The following is a 22,471-nucleotide window of genomic DNA, read 5'->3' as shown; positions in this document are numbered from 1 at the left end:
AAACTTTCAGGGGGAAGCCCAGGTGGCTCAGCGGTTTAGCGCCACCTTCGGCCCAGGGTGTGATCCTGGGGTCCCAGGTTCAAATCCCATGTCGGGCTCCCTGCATGGGGCCTGCTTCTCCCTCTGCCTATGTCTCTGCCTCTCTCTGTGTGTGTCTCTCATGAATAAATAAACAAAATCTTAAAAAAAACAAACAAACCCACAAAACTTTCAGACAGAGAACTCAGATTAAGAAGCCTGATTAACAGAAGTTAAATGAAAATCTACTTAAAATTTTAAAAACACTTCCTATTTTGGTATCAGCATATCAATCAATTAAAATCAGTACTTCAGGAACAGAAAAAAAGGATAAGACTCCCTCCATGATGCAAAAGGCTGACGATCTAGTAAGGAGCTAAAGTAAACGAGTAACTAGAAACTATTTAGAAAGAGCGGTGGAAGATAAGGCTCGAAAAGTAAATTGCTACAACTTGGAATTTCAGGTTGAGATTGAACCATTGGTAACTTGATAAGAGTATTGACAATATGACTGGCAACAGAGTATAAAATTGCTTGCAGTAGGAAGAAACAAAACAAAACAAAAACCCCAAAGACTAAATGCCCATTGCAACAGCTTACAGTGGGATTTTGAAACTCAGTTAAAAGGGGCAGTGGGAGACAAGGAGAGACATCTGTTTTTCTTTGAACTATTACTGAAAATATCTACTTTTCTACATGTGAGAATATGTGATTCTTAGAGGGCATCACCAGTGCCAGGATAAACAAGTTTAATAAACTTATTTACTTTACAAACTAAATAAAATTTTTACTTTATTTATTTAAATTTTTATTTATTTATGATAGTCACACAGAGAGAGAGAGAGGCAGAGACACAGGCAGAGGGAGAAGCAGGCTCCATGCACCGGGAGCCCGATGTGGGATTCGATCCCAGGTCTCCAGGATCGCGCCCTGGGCCAAAGGCAGGCGCCAAACCGCTGCACCACCCAGGGATCCCAAATTTTTACTTTAAAAGACCCAAGTAGGGGCACCTGGGTATCTCAGTTAGTTAAGTGTCTGCTTTTGGCTTAGGCCATGATCCTGGGGTCCTGGGATGGAACAAGCCCCATGTCAGGCTCCCTTCTCCCTCTGCCTCCACACCCCCCTCCCCAGTCATGCTCTCTCTCTCTCTCCAATAAATAAACAAAATGTTCAAACAAAAGACCAAAGTAGTTCTATATGACATCTAAAGAGAATAATTTGTTTTCTTGAAGAAAATTTCCTTAGGAATTTACACATATCTTCCATGATATCTTACATAAATTATTGATTGGTTCTATCTATGGAAAGTTGTTAAGCAAAAGAAAACTTCCTCTTTTTTCTGTTTAATTTATACAATTAAAAACAAACCAAACACACATTTTGGATACTTGTTTCACTGAATAGGAAATAGTTTTGGGGTTTTTCTACCTTCCTTTTTAATTGTGTAGAGGGGGAAGGAAGAGCTCCAGGGTTGAGAAGTTAAGCAGGTTGAGGACTTGATGGGAGAAAGGAGCACTGTGCAAGAGGACAACTCTTCTTGGAAGATCCCACATCTACTACTGACACAACTTCCTCATTATCTTTCCACCATCTGCCATCTTAGGCTATCTTTTTGTTGCTATTGCTTCTTTTAAGGCTGCTTTTGATACTCATTTTTTTTGGATACTCATTTTTATAGCGAAGGCCACTCCCGATGCCCTAGTATAATACTATACACAACAAGTTGGTCTAGTAAGGCATTCACTCAAAAAGATAAAAGTGAACCTCTGTTTGATTTACCTAGGGAAGGCTCTGTTCTCAAAGCATTTCTACAGGTAATGGGTGAAAGGTGTCTGCATATATTTTTGGAACCAAAAATTTGAACACATGATGTTAAGATTGTTCTATTTGAAAAGACTCTAAAGGCAGTTAGCTGCATATTGTGAGATTTTTAAATTTCTCTCATTCCTTTGCCATATTAGAGCCTTGAAGTTACAATATTCACTTCTATAATGCTCATTTTAGTGATTCACTGGGTCCCCCTGGTTCTCTTTGATCCCAACCCAATCTGCTGCTTCTTCCTCATCGCTGACTCAACCTTGATTCAGGCTCTCATTATCTCTTGCCAGTGTCACACTAGCTGCTATGTTTCTATATTCAATGTCCTCCGTCTCAGTTGATTCTTTATATTAACAGCCGAGTTTCCAAATTTGAAACTCCTCTGTTTAAATTATTCCATTGACTTACAGGATAAGTCCAAACTCTCAGCATAGTGTGCTAGCCCTTCTGCGATACAGTCCCAGTTGGGTCATCTGGGTTCTTTTAGGCCATTTCTTGTAATACTTTCACTTAGTATCCCAAACTCTACTACAATCTAATATCCTCCCACCATCTTGAAAAAGCTCCACCCTCTCAGGCCTCTCTAAGGTTTCATGGGTGCTATAACTTCTCTTTGAGGGCCACTGCTCATCTCTTAACTAATTCCTACTCATATTTTGAGAATGAGGAAAGTTCTTTCAAAAGGAGAAATTGCCTCTGACTCAGTAAGAGTGGATTAGGTAACTTTGCTGTGCATTTCCATAATATACTGGACTTTCACTCTGTCATAATACTTATAACCTCTACTAAAATTTTCTCCAAATCAACTATGAACAACTTGAGGGTGGGACTGTGACTTCTATCTCCTATTATGGTACTTGTTACACATTAGATGTTCAAAAATTTTTTTGATGCTCCTCTGAAAAAAGAACTTACTGGTCACAATGAAAACTACATTTTTTTTGCAGTTTCTCTTATGCCCTCAATCCAATCACTATCCTTTCTAATCTATCCTGCCTGTCAGTCCAAACTTCTTTAAATTACTGTGTCAAGGTTCTTCCTTGCCAAGAAGATTTGGTCTCCTCATTGTGTATGACAGCAAGTCTAGATACCTGGGGGTTGGCTTTCAAAAGATATTTGGATCTACTTCTGCTTTATTTCCAATCCCTATTCTGTTTTATCTCTGGCTACTTCAAATCTTCTGCTTTCACTTTTCCTATTGAAATCTCACCTGTCCTTTCAACCCTGTTCAATAATAATTTCTTCACTAAAATCTTTGACTCTTCAAACACATATTGAACACAGTTTACCACTAATTTGGGCACTTACATGTCATCTTGTTTGTAGATAACTATTTCTTGTGTAGGCCTTTTCTCCTCCACAAGATGGTTTAAGTTCCTGGGGGGACAGGAATAATATCATATTTTCTCGCTCTCTCAGTACAGTAATAGTGATTCAACTTCGAAAAAGTGAATAATACATTATAACAATAAAATGAAAGCTACCCAAATATATAATTTAATTACAAAAATATTATAGAATAAAGAGGAAAATTCATTATTAGAATTATAAAGGTTAATCACTAGCTTAGTCACCTGCAGAGGATGTAAACTAGAAAGATGGATCACGTGTAGGGGTAAATGAAAATAATTTTACTTGTGGTGAGTTTTTATGAAAAGATTCAGTAGGTCATTATTATAGATGTTTTCCAGGCTGCCATATTTTTTCAAATGATATTTAGTTATCATCCTGAATATTACATAGTAAGTTCTGTAGAGAATTGCAGCAGTAGCACATAGCATTTTATTTAAGTTTGGGGATGCAAATCAAAAAGGAAAAGGTACTCCAAATTTATTATCCCTTAAATATTATTTAAGGTGACAACAGAGCCTACAAGAGTAGGCCACGCTTCTACTAAAGCAAAAATTCCCTTGGCACCTACTTAAGGCAGGTCTAATATTCTATTTTCTGTAATATAAAAAATGTTTTTTAAGTCAACTCTACACAGGGCTCGAATTCACCACCTCAAGACCAAGGGTCACAGTACTACCAACAGAGCCAGTCAGGTGTGCCAGTCTAACACTCTTTTAAAACATGGATGTCCTGTGGATTTATACAGGATTCTGTTCCGGGACACTTACCTAATACATTGAATTCATCTAGAGTCAAAAATAATATGTTGCCTTCACAAACTCATATTGCATTTTAACAAGGATTTCTAAAAATAAAAGATCTAACTTAGAAGATTATTTGAAGATGTTTAGTACAAACACAATGTTGGGTCAATAGAGATAGGTGTTTTGGTACCTGTCAGCTTTTTAGTAAATGCAAATTTTTTTCATGTATGTTCCTGGCTATTCTTTTTACCAATGGGCCAATTTTGCTTTTATTTTTGAATTCTCTTGCCATAACCAGAGATTTAAAACTATACTTTAGGGACCCCTAGATGGCTCAGTTGAACGTCTACCTTTGGCTCAGGGCGTGATTCTGAGGTCTGGGGATTGAGTCCCACATCGGGCTCCCCATGGGGAACTCGCTTCTACCTCTGCCTATGTCTCTCTCTCTCAGTGTCTCTCATGAATAAATAAAATCTTTTTTTAAAAAAACTGTGGTTCAAAGCAAAATGGAAAATACACTAGAATCTCATTTTTGCCAGTTCTGTGGCTTTGGACAAGATATTTAACTTCCCTGTGCCACAGTTTCTTAATTTTTAAAATGAGGACAATATGTATTTTATAGGATTGCTATGAGAGTTATCAACATATGCTGAATAACTATCACAGTGCCTGGTATACAGAAAGTGTGCAACTATTATTCTAATGTTAGTTGTTTTTTTTTTAATGTATTATACTGAGTAGTGAATATATTAGAATATTTACTATTCTGGTGCAAAATACCTAAAATATCACACTAACAGTCATAATTTCTGGTGACCTAATAAAATCAAAAGATACAATTACTGTTGTCATTAATATGATCTTTAATAAATGGAATAATGCACCATTTTACAGCAAGCCTTTTTTTAAACCTAAAGAACTGTCTTAAAATCTCCTTCTCCAATGTCTCTGTAGCAATACAATCTTTTTATTTAGGTTTATATATATCAAAGCATTTACTTACAATTATTCATAAAAAACTCTTTAGTGGCTTAATGTCAGCTTTCATAGTGGCATCCATAGATAATACAAAAGAAAAGTGATTTGCTTTATTTCATACTCACACTGATCCATCAAACACAACTTATACAGCATAGCAAGGTCTCAGACAGCTTTTACAAAAGCAAAATAACTGAAAGTAATTATTCATAAATTCATATGATATTCTATCTGTAATGTAGAGCAAAACACACCAACAAAAGATACCCGTTAACAAGAAAGAGGGTTCTGAGGAATTGCCAATATTTTTCAGCCTTTCTTATTCCAGAAAAGCATCCTCAGAAATGAATACTCTGTAGCTTATGTTTCTCCTGTCCATTCAGAAAAAGCATGGCAGCTACACATCTCCATGTTTCAGCTACTACAACACCCTAAGAGTTAGTGTACTTTACAATTATCCACTTATCTTCATTTGAAAAATTATCAACAGAAAATTAAGGATGATTCCAGCTTATACAAACACACAATATAATTTCCATGGAAACATGACAATAAGGCATACAAAAACTTTCAATAAATAAATGTGACAAGAAAAAGAAAAGCCACAGAAGCCAAGCAATTCAACTTTAACCAGAACCTATCTTTGAATTGCATCTTTTAGTAATTTAGTTTTCTTACTATTAAGCTTCTTTAGAAGTGTTTCCCTATCATATGTAAGAGGGTTGGTAATATGGTGGAGAGCCTGAGACAAGAGACTGGTTACAAATAACTTCACTGCTAGGATTTTAAGTATATAGCATATCAGTTTGGAGCTTGGACTTGTCTGATTGAAGGAAAAATTCTATTTGGATCTGACAAGGTGATAAATAGCTTACCATAGGTTACCTTTTCAAAACCATCCAAACTAGAACTAAAGCTATAAGCTCATTAATTCACTTTTAGAAGAGAGTTTTATAATGTTAAATTACTTCATGAAAATTTTATCTCAGGGGAACAGCTTAACTAAGTTCTCCCATTAAAAAACAAAGCAAAATGAAATGATTTGTCCCATCGTGTATAACCATTTACCCAATGAGAAATGGTTGTAAGATGGTGCTTCAACTCTAAAGGCCTAAATAGGCTGCAACACGTAGCCAATTAGTTGAGTCATTTCCCTCTATTCAGTAATTATGGAACTGGGCAAGTTTTTATGATTAATGAAATATGATATTATGTCTATGCAAATTAAGTCAAATCATAAGATGAAACATTAAGTGAACTGTATGTGCAACAAACACTTTAAATATTCAACTGGACTAATTGCTTGTTTGCTATCAATTAAAGTTTCTCATGTGCAAAGGGATGAAAAGGGCCCTGAGTTTTTAAGTAATATTATGTCTATAGAGTGAGTCTAAAACATGAAGATGTTTCTGAAATCTAGAAGTACAAATAAAATGCAAAAATCCTACATGCTGCCTTTTGAAACATTTTTTAAAAGTTGTAGTTTAAAATACAGTAATTTGTTTAAAAATTCAATCATAAACTGGATGCCCTAGTGATGTGATTTATTTCTAAAGATTTCTTCTCTCTTACCCAAATTTTAGAATCTGGGTTGAAAATTAAGTTTAAAAAAAAGAATGTCACCACAATTGATAGTAACACTATGAACATCACAGTAATAACGGAATTGGAATTTTTAAGATATGATAGATTTATTTGGGTCTAATTTTAATACACAGCATTAAATCCTCTGAATTATTTACTTTCAAATGCATTAGCCATGAGATAAAATCCTATATTTTTCTTTATATGCACAAACACTCAACTTTAACCAGCCACTTAAAATTTAAATGAAAGTTGTTACAGTCCAGTCTATGTTGCAAAATAATAAGCATTTCAAAAGTGGTCTGCAAAAATGTTCACAGATAATACCTGATTATTGTATGGTTTGTTTTGAAAGTTAATCTTGCATTTTTGTTTAATATTTGATACAAAGAAATATGTAAAATGTTGTGCCTTGATCACAATGCTAAGCTTGCTGCAATATAGGTCAAAAAATTGTAATGGCAAAATTATATACAATTCTGTATGCATGGCTTTTTAGTTATGACTAATGAGAATATAAAAATCATAAAACTCAACAATTTAATAGAAAATGTTAGATAATACAAAACTTAAATTAAGTGCTGATTTTCTGACAATCTGATGGTTGGATCCATCATCAAATGGTAACATCTGAATTCTCAATTCTAGCCTACAGAACTATTATTACTTAATTGCAGTAATGAATTTGAATATAACATAAAATATAATTTTAGGTGTTCTTAAGTATAAATAGTTATTAAAATAGGGCTGAGAAAGAAATGTTAAGGGAACCAAAGCAATTTTGTCTGAAGAACTGAGACTTAGATGTTAATTGAGAAGCCTGAAGCATAATGAAAAATAACAATACTGGCCAAGAAGACGGCCAACTGCTCTCTTTTTTTTACTGCTGGAGGAGACAAATACACATAAAATGAAATAGGAGGGAAACAGAATAGACATGAAGAAACTCTTCCTGACACGGAAGATTGCAAGTCAGATAACCGAGGGATAGAGTGAGTCAGACACAAACTAAAAGGTGATTGAAGGCAAGTAATGTGTAGGTGCACCAGAGCACCCTGAGATTTCCTCTTTTCTTCTATGTTAGTTTAATCTGAGAAACTATAGAAAAGCCTTCTTTTGATAATAACATTTGTGTAACTAGCTCAAACAATGTTTTGCCAGATTTACTAGATCAAGGAGTATATTTAAGAGTGGATCATGTAAGGTAGTTTTGGCTGACATTTGCATAGTTCAGAACCTAGAAGTTAAGATGCAATCTTATCTGCTGAAGAGCAAACTGACAGTAAAAAGTATATTTAGAAACAACTCAATCTGAAAAAAAAAAAAAAAACTCCTGGGGTGTATGTGGGAGTGTTACACAATTTCTGGAATAACAGGTCTAGAAAATCAACTAACGTGTGTACCAATTCTAATAAGTTAGCTTGGAAGATAAAGTAATATATAAAGCGATCTGTGAATAGTTATGCAATAACCTGCACATAACTGGTAGCAAGTTCAACATAAATTTATAAAGGATTGTATAGGAATACAATGTAATCTCAAGGTCAATGAATATTTCCAATGAAATATTCATTTCCATAAATATTTTAAAAAGAAACAAAAAGTTTATTGAAATATTTTTCCATTGTAAATGACTTTGAGAATGGAAAGTTCAGTAAATAACTATAATCTACCAGGTATTCTACTTGGCTTTAGACGCCAAACTTGAAAATATTTTATTTAGTTTTTTAAAGAATATTTTAAATAAAAATACTTCCCAAATTTTGTGACAATTCCCACTGAAACACAGTTACTTGAGTGTTCCCACCTCTCTTTAATTATTTTTATATTCAGAACCAACGTATATTTTCTGGAATAAGTGGGTCCATGCAAGGAAGCTATTGAGACTGCTTTATAAAAAAAGATCTTATCCTTGTATCTTTCCTATGTCCTCTTCAATTATTAGTTTTCTGGATTACTAAAATTTTCTGCATCACTACAAGCAGAAATTTTCAAGATGCAGTCAAAGGATTGATGAGACTTAAAATCCATGTTAAATTAATTCCTCCAAATCAAGTATGGAATCAATTTAGTGGAAAGTCTTTGTTCCCACAAGCCACCTTCACTTCCCCTTAAAGTTTACTTTATCTTTTAGTTCTACAATGTAAGAATATCAGGAGTGAAGAGAACTGAAATAATTTTAGGATTCATGATGGCAAATGTGGGATTGAATTTTATCTGAATTATTAATTATTTCTCAAGCAACACTCAGCATAGACATGTCTACATGTCTCTTGTTCGCCTGACTTCTAAAGTCATTAAGATATCTGGTTTGGCTTGTATACAAGCCACAATTGTGCTGGAGTGTAATGACTGAATTTCTTACAACATGTCATATATTACATATCCTGTCATACATTGTGTAGGCAGTGTGGTGTAGATGAGAGAGATGTGGAGAGGCACACCCAGGTTAAAATCCAGCTTTCTCTATTACTAGGATGTGGAACTTGGGCAAATGACTTAGCTTTCTTAGCTTCAATTTCCTCAATCTGTAAAGTGGGAATATTAACTAAAATCCTTAAATGGTTGCTATGAGGATTAAAAGAGATTGTGTATATAGATACCAGCATTCAGTATATAACAAGTCATCAATTAGTATTATTTAATTCCTGTGCCTTTTCATAACATTTTACACTGATATTGGTCTTCCCCCCAAATTATGATTTTATGAAGGGAGGATATTGTTAGTAATTATAATTAAATAAATTTTGTCTAAATCCAATTCAGATCAAATTCTTTCAATGATTTAGTTCTGACATACAATTAAGATGGTTCAGGGAATTAATATTAGTATTTGATTACCTATTATGATGCTTTTAAGGTTGTTAAACTAGCAAAATGAGTTTTAATATCTTTTTCATTAAATGGCCTTTATTCAAAGGATCCAAATGCTTTTCTACATGCAAAATATTGTGCTAGCAGTTAAATATTAGCTTTAAGAAACATTATTAGATGAATGAAATTACCAAGTATTTTAAGTAATTTTGCTTGCTTATATATTACAGATTCTAAATCAGTCTGATGTACAATTTAATTTAAAATTTATTAAAGTGATCTACACTTTTGGCTTTTCCTATTTTTAAAGAATCTACTAAAAAACTAGGAAAAAATTATTTGTTTTAAATATGCTTGCATGAAATGGAGAACTTATAAGGATTCCTTTAATTTGGTATGTTAATTCTTGAAAGCATTTTATTATTAAACATCAAGAAAAAAAAAGATGCTGGAAAAATTACAACCAACTAGCCTAAACACAAAGTAAAGTAGAACATAAGGTAACTCTTCTGTCAGGAAAAGATCAGTTAGACCTCAAATGGTCATTTATCCTCAATGCTTTCAACTGGAGAAGGAATATAATTTACTTTAATTCAAAGATATCCTACAAATGTTTGAAAAAAATGAAATGCAGTTCAAAAACATTTAAAGGCAAGGGAACTAAGTGCAAGTTTGGTGGGGAAGATATAAATAATTTGTTACATAGACAGAAGAATTATGCCATAAGGACCTGAATCAAGAGAAGGGCCAATAAAACAAAACAAGTGGAAGTCCTGGGCACTAGAAAGATAATCTTAATTCTAAAAATTCAAAACTGTGTTCAGCCATCCATCAGAATAAATGTTAAGTGTTGTAATATCTAACTCATAGGATCATAGTAGATGGCAAAAAACAGAAGGCTTATATAGTAAGTTACAAATATTTTGGACAGCAAATTGGGAAATTAATGTTATCTTTAGTTAAATGATGAAGACAGAGGAATATGAGTGAGAAAATATTGTTCAAGAGATAATAACCTAAAAGCAAGAATATGGGGGTTTGTGTTTTCTCTTAGCTTTCTATCTTCCAGAGAAATCTTAGAACTTAGTTAAATAACATCTATTAAGTACTCTGAGAATCTGGAAAAATTAAGTGAGATCATCACTGTTTGCAAATTGATAGAAAATAATTTGTGCTTATAAAAAAAGTCCCTTATTTGACATAAAGTGCTTTATTTAAAAAAAAAAAACATGCTGAGGTTGTTGTTTAGAAATAATTATCAGTAACGAAAGAAGCAAAGGAAGCTGTTTTAAAAAAAACAATATGACTTGAAGGATACATAACATGTTATCACTAAAAAGTATACTGTAATATAATGTAAATAATAAATGCTGCTCACATATTAAAGATCATATGAAAAGCTGGCCAAAAGACAAATTATGAAGATATGATTAGTGGAGAAACAGTTTTGAAAAAAGAGAGGTAAGCCTCAGTCTGCTCAAAAATGATAGGTTTGGCAGCAATCCTTCCTTCCACAGGGATTTGGCATGCCAGATGAATGATTTTTCCACACAGTGTTTTAGGTCATGGGAAGAAGACTCATTTTCAGGTAAGTCACCAGGCTTTGTTTGGGAAGAGAATAAAAAGATATTACTGGTTCAAAACTATGAATTACTTTTGAAGTTATTTTAAATAGGAAATGTAATTTTGAATCAAAGATGGCCTATTCAGATAATGAAGGCTATAACACTATATAGTCTTAACCATCTACCTACTTAAAAATTCCATATAAGTATAGCTCTATAAGTTTTCTGATAAAAATGTGCTTTTTAAATAAATGAATATGGAACATGAACATACATATAAAAATAAAATAAAATGAAGAAAGTTAATATTTGACTTGTCTACTTTGTTCTATGCTCTCTTATGAACTTCCAAAAACCAGAACCAAATATGTTTATTAAAATGCCTGGAAAGAAACATTTAGGACTTGGAAGGTTAAAAGAAATGGCATTTCAAATTAGGTTTTGGTAGTTCTTTCTTTAGAGCCCTTTGAGACAACGTTTCTGCATTCTCCATAAGGAGAGAGAAAGCAAGAAATCAGGTAGCTGCTTTCTCTTGTGCAAAAATCACTGCCATAGAACTGACCTGTATGGGGGGGAGGGACAGAAAAATGTACTTATTATGGAAGAATGTGTGCTCTGTTAGGAAGAGAGCTTACAAGAAAGTTTATTTGTGGACTATAGACTATTGCACATTCAAACAAAACACAAGAGAAAAGAATGTCCAACAGATAATATGTTCAGGAACAGTTCAACATATAAACTAGCTTGTGCCCAGAAATAAAACATGGATATCAGACACCACTGCAGTCAAACCTGTCTTAATTTGCTTCTGTTTTAATGACCTTTAGAAACTGGTCCAAACTGATTATCAGCAATACACTGTTTTTGCTTTTTTTCTTAAAAAAATATTTTGAGACCACTTTTGATACACACACATATAATTCTGTGGTCATAACAGACAAATATAACTTTAATGAGACTAAACAAAAGTGCAAAACTTAAAAAAACAAAATTAAAAAATATGGAAGCATAAGCTAAATTTTTCTGCATAGCTGAAATCTATTTAAAGCAAGTCCTGTTGCAGGGGTGAGAGGGGATACTGACAGGAAGATAAAGCAGTTTCTTTTAAATGTCTTCTGCACATTTAAATGATGCAAAAAATAATTTCACTCCAAAGGCTTGAAAATATTTCACAGACAGTTCATTCCTATATCTTTAGACACCATAGTTGTGGCAGTGCCTCCTTCTGCAAGGTAAACTGCGGTGCTGGATTTGGAATGAACTGCTCTGTCACTGCCATTGTTGTTGACCTCACAGTCCAGTGGTTCAGTGGAAATGACCCAGGTGGAGGGGCGCCACCGCTTAAGAGAATAGGGAGTTTTCACACGTTTCTTGATCTTTTCACCAGATCCCGATTTTCCATCTTGTGTTGACTCACCTACTGGAAATAAAAGGATAGAAAAATAAACTATATATAAAGAAACTTAATTGGTAAAAAAAATTAGGGTTGTAACTCAAAAACGGATTAAGCTAATATCTGCAGGAGGTATTTATTAGTAGACACTACTTGAAATTCATGATGCCAGGCAATTATTTTCTAGGCAAAACTTAACCAATTTATTTTGAGACTCTTTAAGCCCAACTGTTTTCATAACTGGTTGGATTATTCTATTAGGCAAGCAAAAACAGAGGAGAAAATGAAAGGTTCTCAGATGTATTCTCAAATCCTTTAGTTGTTGTAGTGGTCCCAACTTGGCAAAATACATTTAATCATTCTACTTAATGTTCAAAGCAGATCAAATTTTAAAGGTATCTGGCATATAATATTTTCAGAAGAATGACATAAATACTACAGTATAAATTTTCTAGTAATTTCTCTTTCCCATACTTGACAAGACATTTTATTGCTATGGAGCCCTGCTATAGGGTATGTCAATCAATTTATAATTAAAGCCACTCAAGCAAGGGGTTAGATTCTACTGTTTTTTTTTTTTTTTTAAATCAGCTCTAGGCCCAACATGGAGCTTGAACTCACCACCCCAAGGTCAAATTGCATGCTCCACTGACTGAGCCAGCCAAGTGCCCTTCTACTGATTAATTTTGAGAGCTGAATCCTTTCAGGCCATTTTATAGTTCTTGACAACTATAAAATATGACTTTTTTTCTAAAAGTGCTATCAGTCAATCTAAAAGAGAAATTATTCTGTATAATGATGACTGTTAAAGATTTTGGTGAGCTCTCCTATCTTGTGTTACAATCCCTTTAGAGCCAGAAACCAAGTATCAAGTTATTTGTTTAGATTTCTAGGGGAACCATGGAACAGTGCTATAGGCATATAAAAGGCTCAAAACATAACTCTCGAAAAAGAAATCTCACAGAGGAAGACATACACATGGCCAACATAAATGCTCCGCATCACTTGCCATCAGGGAAATACAAATCAAAACCACAATGAGATACTACCTCACACCAGTGAGAATGGGGAAAATTAACAAGGCAGGAAACCACAAATGTTGGAGAGGATGCGGAGAAAGGGGAACCCTCTTGCACTGTTGGTGGGAATGTGAACTGGCGCAGCCACTCTGGAAAACTGTGTGGAGGTTCCTCAAAGAATTAAAAATAGATCTGCCCTATGACCCAGCAATTGCACTGCTGGGGATTTATTTACCCCAAAGATACAGATGCAATGAAACGCCGGGACACCTGCACCCCGATGTTTATAGCAGCAACGTCCATAATAGCCAAACTGTGGAAGGAGCCTTGGTGTCCATCAAAAGATGAATGGATAAAAAAGATGTGGTTTATGTATACAATGGAATATTACTCAGCCATTAGAAACGACAAATACCCACCATTTGCTTCGACGTGGATGGAACTAGAGGGTATTATGCTGAGTGAAGTAAGTCAATCGGAAAAGGACAAACATTATATGGTCTCATTCATTTGGGGAATATAAAAAATAGTGAAAGGGAATAAAGGGGAAAGGAGAAAAAATAAGTGGGAAATATCAGAAAGGGAGACAGAACATGAAAGACTCCTAACTCTGGGAAACGAACTAGGGGTGGTGGAAGGGGAGGTGGGTGGGGGGTGGGGATGACTGGGTGGCGGGCACTGGATGGGATGAGCACTGGGTGTTATTCTGTATGTTGACAAATTGAACACCAATAAAAAATAAATTTATTTAAAAAAAAAAAAAAAGGAAAAAGATGACACTAAAAAAACCCCAAGAACAACTTTAGTTTTTTTATAATGACTTTTTCTGCATTTTTTCTGGACTTTTAAGGTTAAGGTTAGTGTGATAAAACCTAAATATGTATATAATAAATATCAATATATTTAACAACTGTTTCAAAAATTCTGACCTCATTTTACCTGGAGCTTTTAAACTGGTATTTACTTATTCTCAACCATTCACAGCAAGTTCATGAACTGCATTATGAATCAGCAGCTGCATAAGGCATGCATTAAGTTGGTAATTATTCTATTGTGACATTGACTAATTATCAACAACACGTTCTTTTTCTTTACAATAGTCTGATTACTTTTGAGGTCCAACTAAGTGGCTTATTTTATTTCCAAAAGTGGTAAAAATGAGTAATTAAATAGTCCCAAAAGACAGGAAGGAGAGATTAAATGATTCTTTCACTTACACTGCAAACCACTGCCATCAAGGACATTTGTGGCTGAAAGATCCAGAGAATTGGGCCTCTGTGCTTTCCTGGGCTTTGATGGTCCAGGATCTGCTACTGTGCTTGGAACACCCTGTGTAAGAACATCTTGCTCTGAACATGGATTACTGTTGTTGTTATTGGAATTAGTTCGGCCACCTTCCAGTGGCCGTTCCCTCCTGTCCACAAGACGATCCAGAACACCTTCATCATGGCCAGCCTGCTGCTCTCGTCTCAGCAAAGGTTCATGTTCATCAGGACTGGAATTAATATTCAGTCGGGTATCCTCACCAACGAATTGATTCTGCAGCATTTCTTGGCCCCTATGTACCACTGTGTTAGCTGCCTGGCCAGATGGTACTGCCCCGTTAACATACTGGGTAGTGGCAGCATGGGAGTTAACACTGTGGTTTCTACCTGCTACACCATTCATGGTGACTGTCACCACATGAGGTTCTGCAGCATTGATTGTATTCATCTTGGCAACTCCAGTTTCTACTTGTTTCAAGTTTGATTTGTGCTTGCTGCCAAATTTCAGCCGGGGCTCCTTTGTTGAATTTTTGGTGTTTAAAGGCAAACTAGTAGGTCTCTTAGGAAGGTTTTGCTGCTTGGGGAGAGGATAGATCTGAGCGGGTGGAACATCAGGAATTAAACATGCTTGGCCATTTGCAGCTTGTGTGAAGTCCTGCTGTCCAGTCACCTCTACTGCAAGTTTTATAAGTGGGTAAAGCAAGCTAGAACTGGTACTGCTCAGTGGGTCTGGTCCACTGAACTGTTTAAGAGAATGCTCCATGAGATTCTCATCAGAACTTTCCTTGAGGTTCTTATCAACTTCTTTTGGGTCCAGCTTATTGGTCTCCAAGTCTTCTTCTGTAAGTTGTAAGCAGACAGGGGTTGGCCCAATTGGCTGTGAAACATTTGTGGCATGCAGATTGGTTTCATCTGAATATGGCATCTCAGATATAGTGGTCATGCCAGTGCTTGGAGTGAGGCCAGTGGTGTTTGTGGTTGTTGTGTTAGTGGACAGGCTGGTGACACTTGTTTCAGGGCTAGGGATTCGAGCTTGTGCTTGCTGCCGTTCATAGTTAATTGAGTTCCGGTTCTTTTCCCCTATAGTCAAAGGTGTGCTAGACATCGAATGCTCGGAGGAAATATTCTTCACAATGCTGTCAGTATGATGGATGGAGTCTTCAATGTATGAGGAAGAAGAATAATCTGGATAAGGGCCAATCTTTGGCACACGCCTATTGTGTGACAGGTTGCTTAAAGAAAGAAAAAAGTGCCACATTGAGAATGTACATTTATGACAAACTGACTCTCCAAGTTTAATATCTCTGATTTTAAAATAAGAACTGCTTTTTATTTTATTCTTAACCACATACTAGAGGTTATTTAAAAACTGTGATCACATAATCAAGTGTCAATTAATAACTTGCTAAATGCTAGGTTTTAAAAAATATAAATTTATTTATATGACAGAGAGAGAGTGCAAGAGAGAGAGCAGGAGCTGGGGGGGGGGAGGGCAAAGGGAGAGAGAGAAACAGACTCCTCCTTGAGTTCAGAGTGCAGGGGAGTGAGGGATGGGGGTGGTGGTGGAGGGTGGGCTTGATCCTAAACCCTGAGATCATTACCTGAGTCAAAGGCAGACACTTAACCACTGAACCACCCAGGCGCCCCTAAATGCTAGTTTTATTTTTAATTCTTTTAATAATTTTTTAAAGATTTTATTTATTCATGAGAGACACACACACACACACAGAGAGGCAGAGACACAGGCAGAGGGAGAAGCAGGCTCCATGCAGGGAGTCTGATGTGGGACTCAATCCTGGGTCTCCAGGATCAGGCCCTGGGCTGAAGGTGGCGCTAAACTGCTGAGCCACCTGCACTGCCCTAAATGCTAGTTTTATATGAATTAAGACTACTAAAAAAAGACTACTGAAAAACTTAGGTGGATCTAGATAGGATTTTCATAAATGTCCATTATTTTCATTTAGAAGAGTTAATTAAAAAAATCTCCTCTATAGTTTTTTTTTTAAGATTTTATTTATTTATTCATGATAGACATAGAGAGAGAGAAAGAGGCAGAGACACATGCAGAGGGAGAAGCAGGCTCCATGCCAGGAGCCTGACGCGGGACTTGATCCCGGGACTCCAGGATCGCGCCCTGGGTCAAAGGCAGGTGCTAAACCGCTGAGCCACCCAGGGATCCCTTCTCTATAGTTTTATAACATTACCAAATATATCTTTATGAACTGTATACCTGCACAACCAGACATAAAGGTTCACAAGTGGGTATATGTTTCTTTTGTACTCCTATAATCCTAGATACATAGTGGCCTCAGCAAATACTTTACCAGTTAAGTTCCAATAGCCAAATGGTAAAAAGAGTGTAAGCTTTTAGGCTGTTCCAAAGCTTTTCCATGCTTCAATTAAGAGACTGTCTAGCAATGGAATGTACCTTTCTGGGGGTAAACTGAGCCATTCAATGAAAGTTCTACAGCCTGAGAGTATAAGGCAGAGTGTGATATTCAGATAAAGGAATAATAATTCAGAAATACTCTCCAGTTTATCAAGAGTTTTTCACAGCCATCATCACACCTTGAAAGAGATGGTTCTTGAGTATCATAGTGTTACGTATTTAGGTTATTTAAAATAAAAGCCAGAGGTAGCTTTAACTAAACAATGGGAACATTAATAGATACAAGTATTACAAGAGGAAAGTAGCAGCTAAAGTAGAATGGCAGGAGGGTGAAGAATAAAAAAGTAGTTGTACAGCACATGGAAAAGAGGTCTGGGGGATAAGATTCAATACAATGAAACTTAGAGTGGAATGACTATGGGATGAACCATGACTTAGGGGAAACTTTAGAAGTGACTAGACATGAGAAACATGTAAAACATAGAACTGAATGACTTAGGGAGCAAAAAATGGTCAACACAAGGGAGGGTTGCATCAAGGATTTCTTCTTACCATTCAGGAAAAGTTTAAAAGTACTTAAAGTACTGACTCTTGAGAGAGGTACAAATAACATGCTTGAGCACACAGAAAATACAGAGACCAGGGAAGGTAGAAGCAGAAGGCTATCCTCAAGTATGTGTAAAGTAAGAAAATCTATATTTAGAATTGCTAGTCTTTACCTTCCTTGCTTGTTGACATATAAGGAATAAGACTTCACATGCTGAAGCTAGTTCAATCCAAACACAAGCAGTGTAAACCCAATTTTGGGTCTATAGTTCATAACACAAATTGCTCTTAGCGATTAGAATAATAGAAAATAGCAAAAAAATTATTCAATAACCAAGTATATTTTCTCTGGTAAATCTTTCCTAGGTACTTTTCTGAAAATTTTTAACATGAATTAAATAAAATGACATATTTTGGGGAAAACTTTCCCCTAAACATGGGACAAAGAAACACAGATGACAGCCTGAAAGTTTCAATTTTTTAAAGGAATTTTTTAAAAAGCACTTTTATTTAGGATGAAAAATCATAGCTTTTTTTTTTCCGATTTTATTTATTTATTCATGAGAGACACACACACACAGAGAGAGGCAGAGACACAGGCAGAGGAAGAAGCAGGCTCCATGCAGGGAGCCCGACGTGGGACTCGATCCCAGGTCTCCAGGATCACGCCCCAGGCTGCAGGCAGCACTAAACCACTGCACCACCAGGGCTGCCCCATAGCTTTTTTTTTTTTTTTTTTTAAGATTTTATTTATTCATTTGACAGAGAGAAAGAGAGAGAAAGAGAAAGAGAAAGAGAAAGAGAAAGAGAGAGAGAGAGAGAGAGAGAGAGAAAAAGGGAGCACACAAGCAAGGGGAGCAGCAGAGGAAGAGAGAGAAGCAGACTCCCGGTGGAGCAGAAAGCCTGATGTGGGACTTTGTCCCAGGACCCTGGACCGAAGGCAGACGCTTAACTGACTGAGCTACCCTGGCATCCCCCAAAAATCATAGTTTAACAAAGAAATGTCTCATAAAGTAATATTCATGATGGGAGGGAAAGACCTAATTAATTTATTTCATGTTAAAGTAGTATATTACAATAGGGCATTGGATAGGAAGCCTGAAATCTTAGTCTCTAGTGAAACAGTGGTTAGATACATAGGCAAGTTCATAGTTTTATTCTAAAAAAATCAAAAAAACAAAAGCAAGAGAAAGAGAAATAATAACAACAAATGATAGATGAGGCAGTATGTGTAGAAGTGTTTATAAACTTTTGGAAATATGAAAATGTTTTGCCTTTATTATTTTAGGGAATAAGATGCATTAATAAAGACTAACCTCTTTTATTATATCTTGAGATATAAAAAAAAAACCCCACCGATTCCATCTTGCATTTATACCAAACAAAAATCTTCACTAAAAAAATGGATACATTGAAAGAAAAGTTAGAATGTTAGATTATAGGAATTTATCATTGCTCTATTAGATTAGTTTAATAGTCTTTTTTCTATTCTGTTTAGTTTCAATTTTCAATACTGACTGATGATGAATGCCAAACCCCTCCAGGTCTTACCGCTCATTCTGCATAGCAGTAGACATGGGATTGACTGTGGGGCTCACAGATTTGTTTCTTTCCCATATCATCATAAGTTCAGCCATCCTCTCCTCAGCACATTGTGCAGTAAGCCGAGCCTCTGCATCCTGGTCCCAACAGTCTTCGATTGTCTCCTTGAGTGACCTCACTGCCTATAATAAAGTACATGTCAAACAGTATATCTTTACAAAAAAAAAAAGGCATTGAGATTTTTAGTGACATGAGGTGAAAGAAAAATCAATTTTCTTTAACCAACATTTTACACAGCTATAATAAAATATTTTGGACTTCAGAGATTTGTAAAGGGTCATATTTTCCAAAAGATGAGGAACAAGTAAGCAAAGCAAGGTTTACCTTAACTTCTAAAGAATTAGCCAAAAATGTGAGCAGTTGTAAAAAGTTACATGGTTCATCAAGGTCACAGGTTTATGCCATTGTTCACTGTTATTTCAATCAACAGCTACTAATTCTACTTCAAAAATGAGTTTTGAGTTTGATGGAATTTTGGTAACAGGCTATCTTCAATCTCTAGGTGAGCTTTTTTACTCCTAGTAAAGAGTACTTCATTTCTAACTGTGAAGTTTAAAGGCTTGACATTTTGAATTTCAGTGATAGTATCAAAAGCAGTCTTGTTCTGTAGTACTCATCTATATCAGCAATGAACAATAGTCTCCCTTTTGGGTAAAGTTGGTTGAACTCTCTTTTTAAAAACACCTCGTAAACTGTCATCCAGGTTCCTTTCAGACTTGTTTTTTGGATTTGTTTTTATTAAGCTTCAAAGCTTTTTACCTGCTGATATTCACAGTTCTTGCACCTTTAAAACACTTTCAAAAAAATTAAGGTGAGGGTTGCCAGATCAAACAAATAAAAGTGTAGAATAGCACTTAATTTTAATGTTTCAGATAACTGACAAATCATTTTTGGTATGTATACCATGAAATGCTTAATCTGAGCATTTTATCTCACAAGCCTATTTTAAGCTAAAATCCTTGTTAGCTGCTATCTTGGCAACATTTTTAGCGTTTTCCTAATGAGTTGTGTTCTCTAACAAACAAATCTTAACCTGCAGGAAAGTTGATAGTGTTTGTTCTGGGCATATGCTAAATGAATACCTGTACCATGGCTCACCCTTGACACCATCTTCCCTGATCCCTTCACTCTTCTAAGCTGCCTGCCTCAGCGCAGCATTGCTGGTTCCCCAATTCTGACCACAGCACAAATCCAAAGCCTGTATTTTTTAAGGCTAAACTTTACATCGATTTTTAAAAATATTTATTTATTTATTTGAGGGGGGAGGGGCAGAGTGGAAAAAAAGAGTCTAAAGCAGACTTCACACTGAGGGCAGAGCTCATGATGGGGTTCAATTTCATGATCCTGAGATCATGATCTGAGCCAAAACCAAGAGATAGATGCTTAATTGACTGTGTCACTAAGGCACCCTTACATGGAGCTTTGAAATCTATCTTATTATATGTTCTAGGCTCTGACTATTGAGTAAAAATTAAAATTTAAGCAATAGATATAGATATCAATGGACAATCCTCTCATTAAATAATAATCTACGTATTTCTCAAATTTGGAAGAACCTGAAGAATAGATACTGATCATATGGAGTTTGAGGGCAACTGTAACCTCCCTGAGGTAGAAGTTTGGTGTTTATGTTAGAAGTACAGTTGAATCTGTTATTATTTTTTTAAGATTTTATTTATTCATGAGAGACACACAGAGAGGCAGAGACACAGGTAGAGGGAGAAGCAGGCTCCATGCAGGAAGCCCGATGTGGGATTCAATCCTGGAACCCCGGAATTATGCCTTGAGCCAAAGGCAGACACTCAACTACTGAGCAACCCAGGCATCCCTAAATCTGTTATCTATGATAGTCATGTTCTACAAAGTTGCTGTAAATGCTGAATTAGGGAACACTGAACCATTGTTCCTAGGGAAAATACAGATGAGCCTCTGGCCACAACATTTTCATCAACTCATCAATACATAATCTTGTTTTATTTGTGTTTCTGTTTAAAGGTAACTTTAAAAATAGATATTCATTTTATTAACTGTGCTCACGCCAACAGTACTCTCTCTACATCATCCCCTAGCAAAGTAAGTGTAGCACATATTTTTCTTCTTCAAAAGCACATCACAGCCTTCTAGTGCTTATGAACACTACTCAGCAATGTTAGCACTATACACAGGGGCTATTTTAAACCAGAAATCACTAACAAAATGGCCTAAAATGTGAAAAATACACTAAATAGCAAAAAGGATACCAGTTTATAGCGTAAGAGATGAAACAAAAAGGCAGAGCACTTTGTTGCCCTTAGTTGGGAACATGTACATCTGGTAACTAAAGCTTTTTGCTGCTCTGTGTATACCTATGAATAACCATAAAAGCATTCAGAGTACTGGCTTTGGGATTATAAATCAATTTTAGCAAGTAGTTGAATTCCAAATATAAAATATGTAAATTTGAGAAAAAACTATATATAACGGATTTAAAACTAACTTGGATTTGAAAATAACAGAGGAAGTTCAGAAATCAATTAAATTTTTATTTTTATTTATTTTAAAAAATATTTATTTATTTATTTATGATAGTCACACAGAAAGAGAGAGAGAGAGGCAGAGACATAGGCAGAGAGAGAAGCAGGCTCCATGCACCGGGAGCCCGATGTGGGATTCGATCCCGGGTCTCCAGGATCGTGCCCTGGGCCAAAGGCAGGCGCTAAACCGCTGTGCAACCCAGGGATCCCGCAATTAAATTTTTAAATAAATATACCTCTGAACTAGTTATACATTTACCTTAGTGGATTTTGATATTGGTTTGATAAAATGAACTAGTCTTTTTGTATTTTGAAATAATTTCAAACTTACTTTTCTTGTCTTTCATGGACTTGACATTTTGGAAAATTATAGGCCAGGTTTTTTTTAAAAAAAAGATTTATTTATTATTTGGGAGAGAGACAGCAAAAGAGTAGGGGGTGGGGTAAAGGGAGAGGGAAGGAGAGAATCTCCAGCAAACTCCTGCTGAACACAGAATCTCCATGTGGGGCTCCATCCCACAACCCTGAGATCATGACCTGAGCTGAAATCAAGAGTCAGATGCTTAACCAACTGAGCCACCTAGGGGACACAGTCAATTACTTTTTAGAATCTCAATTTAACTGATATTTTCTCATGGTGAGATTCAAAGTTTGAAACTTTGTCAAAAATATCACAGAAGATATGCTGTGCTCTTTCTGTGGTCCACCATTTTGATTTGTCTCATTACTAGTGAAGCTAACCTTGATCACATACCTGAGTCAGTGTCTACTGTGAAGTTCCATTTTTCCCTTTTATATTCAATCAGTGGGTTTTTTTTTTTAAGGCTTTAATCAGTATTTTTGGGATGGAGGGAATACTTCAAGACTCTAT

The 22,471-nt window shown here is 35.6% G+C and overlaps 1 protein-coding gene across 2 annotated transcripts in view; it reads right to left on the bottom strand.

The window, feature by feature from the left end:
- Positions 1–4,775: 4,775 nt before the first annotated feature.
- The window catches only part of BMPR2 (bone morphogenetic protein receptor type 2), a 197,356-nt gene continuing 179,660 nt past the window's right edge, over positions 4,776–22,471 (bottom strand). The window contains exons 11-13 of one of the 2 annotated variants that reach the window (XM_025442055.3): positions 19,037–19,209; positions 14,503–15,782; positions 4,776–12,293 (exon numbers count right to left, since the gene is read on the bottom strand). In XM_025442055.3, coding sequence (XP_025297840.1) covers positions 12,043–12,293; positions 14,503–15,782; positions 19,037–19,209 — 1,704 coding nt within the window. In that variant the 3' untranslated portion in view covers positions 4,776–12,042. The remainder of the gene's footprint in view (positions 12,294–14,502; positions 15,783–19,036; positions 19,210–22,471) is intronic. The other variant, XM_049106654.1, reaches the window with a different exon arrangement.

This window comes from Canis lupus, chromosome 37 (assembly GCF_003254725.2).
Source record: "Canis lupus dingo isolate Sandy chromosome 37, ASM325472v2, whole genome shotgun sequence".
NCBI lineage: Eukaryota > Metazoa > Chordata > Mammalia > Carnivora > Canidae > Canis > Canis lupus.
This window is presented reverse-complemented; position numbering and strand designations above follow the sequence as displayed.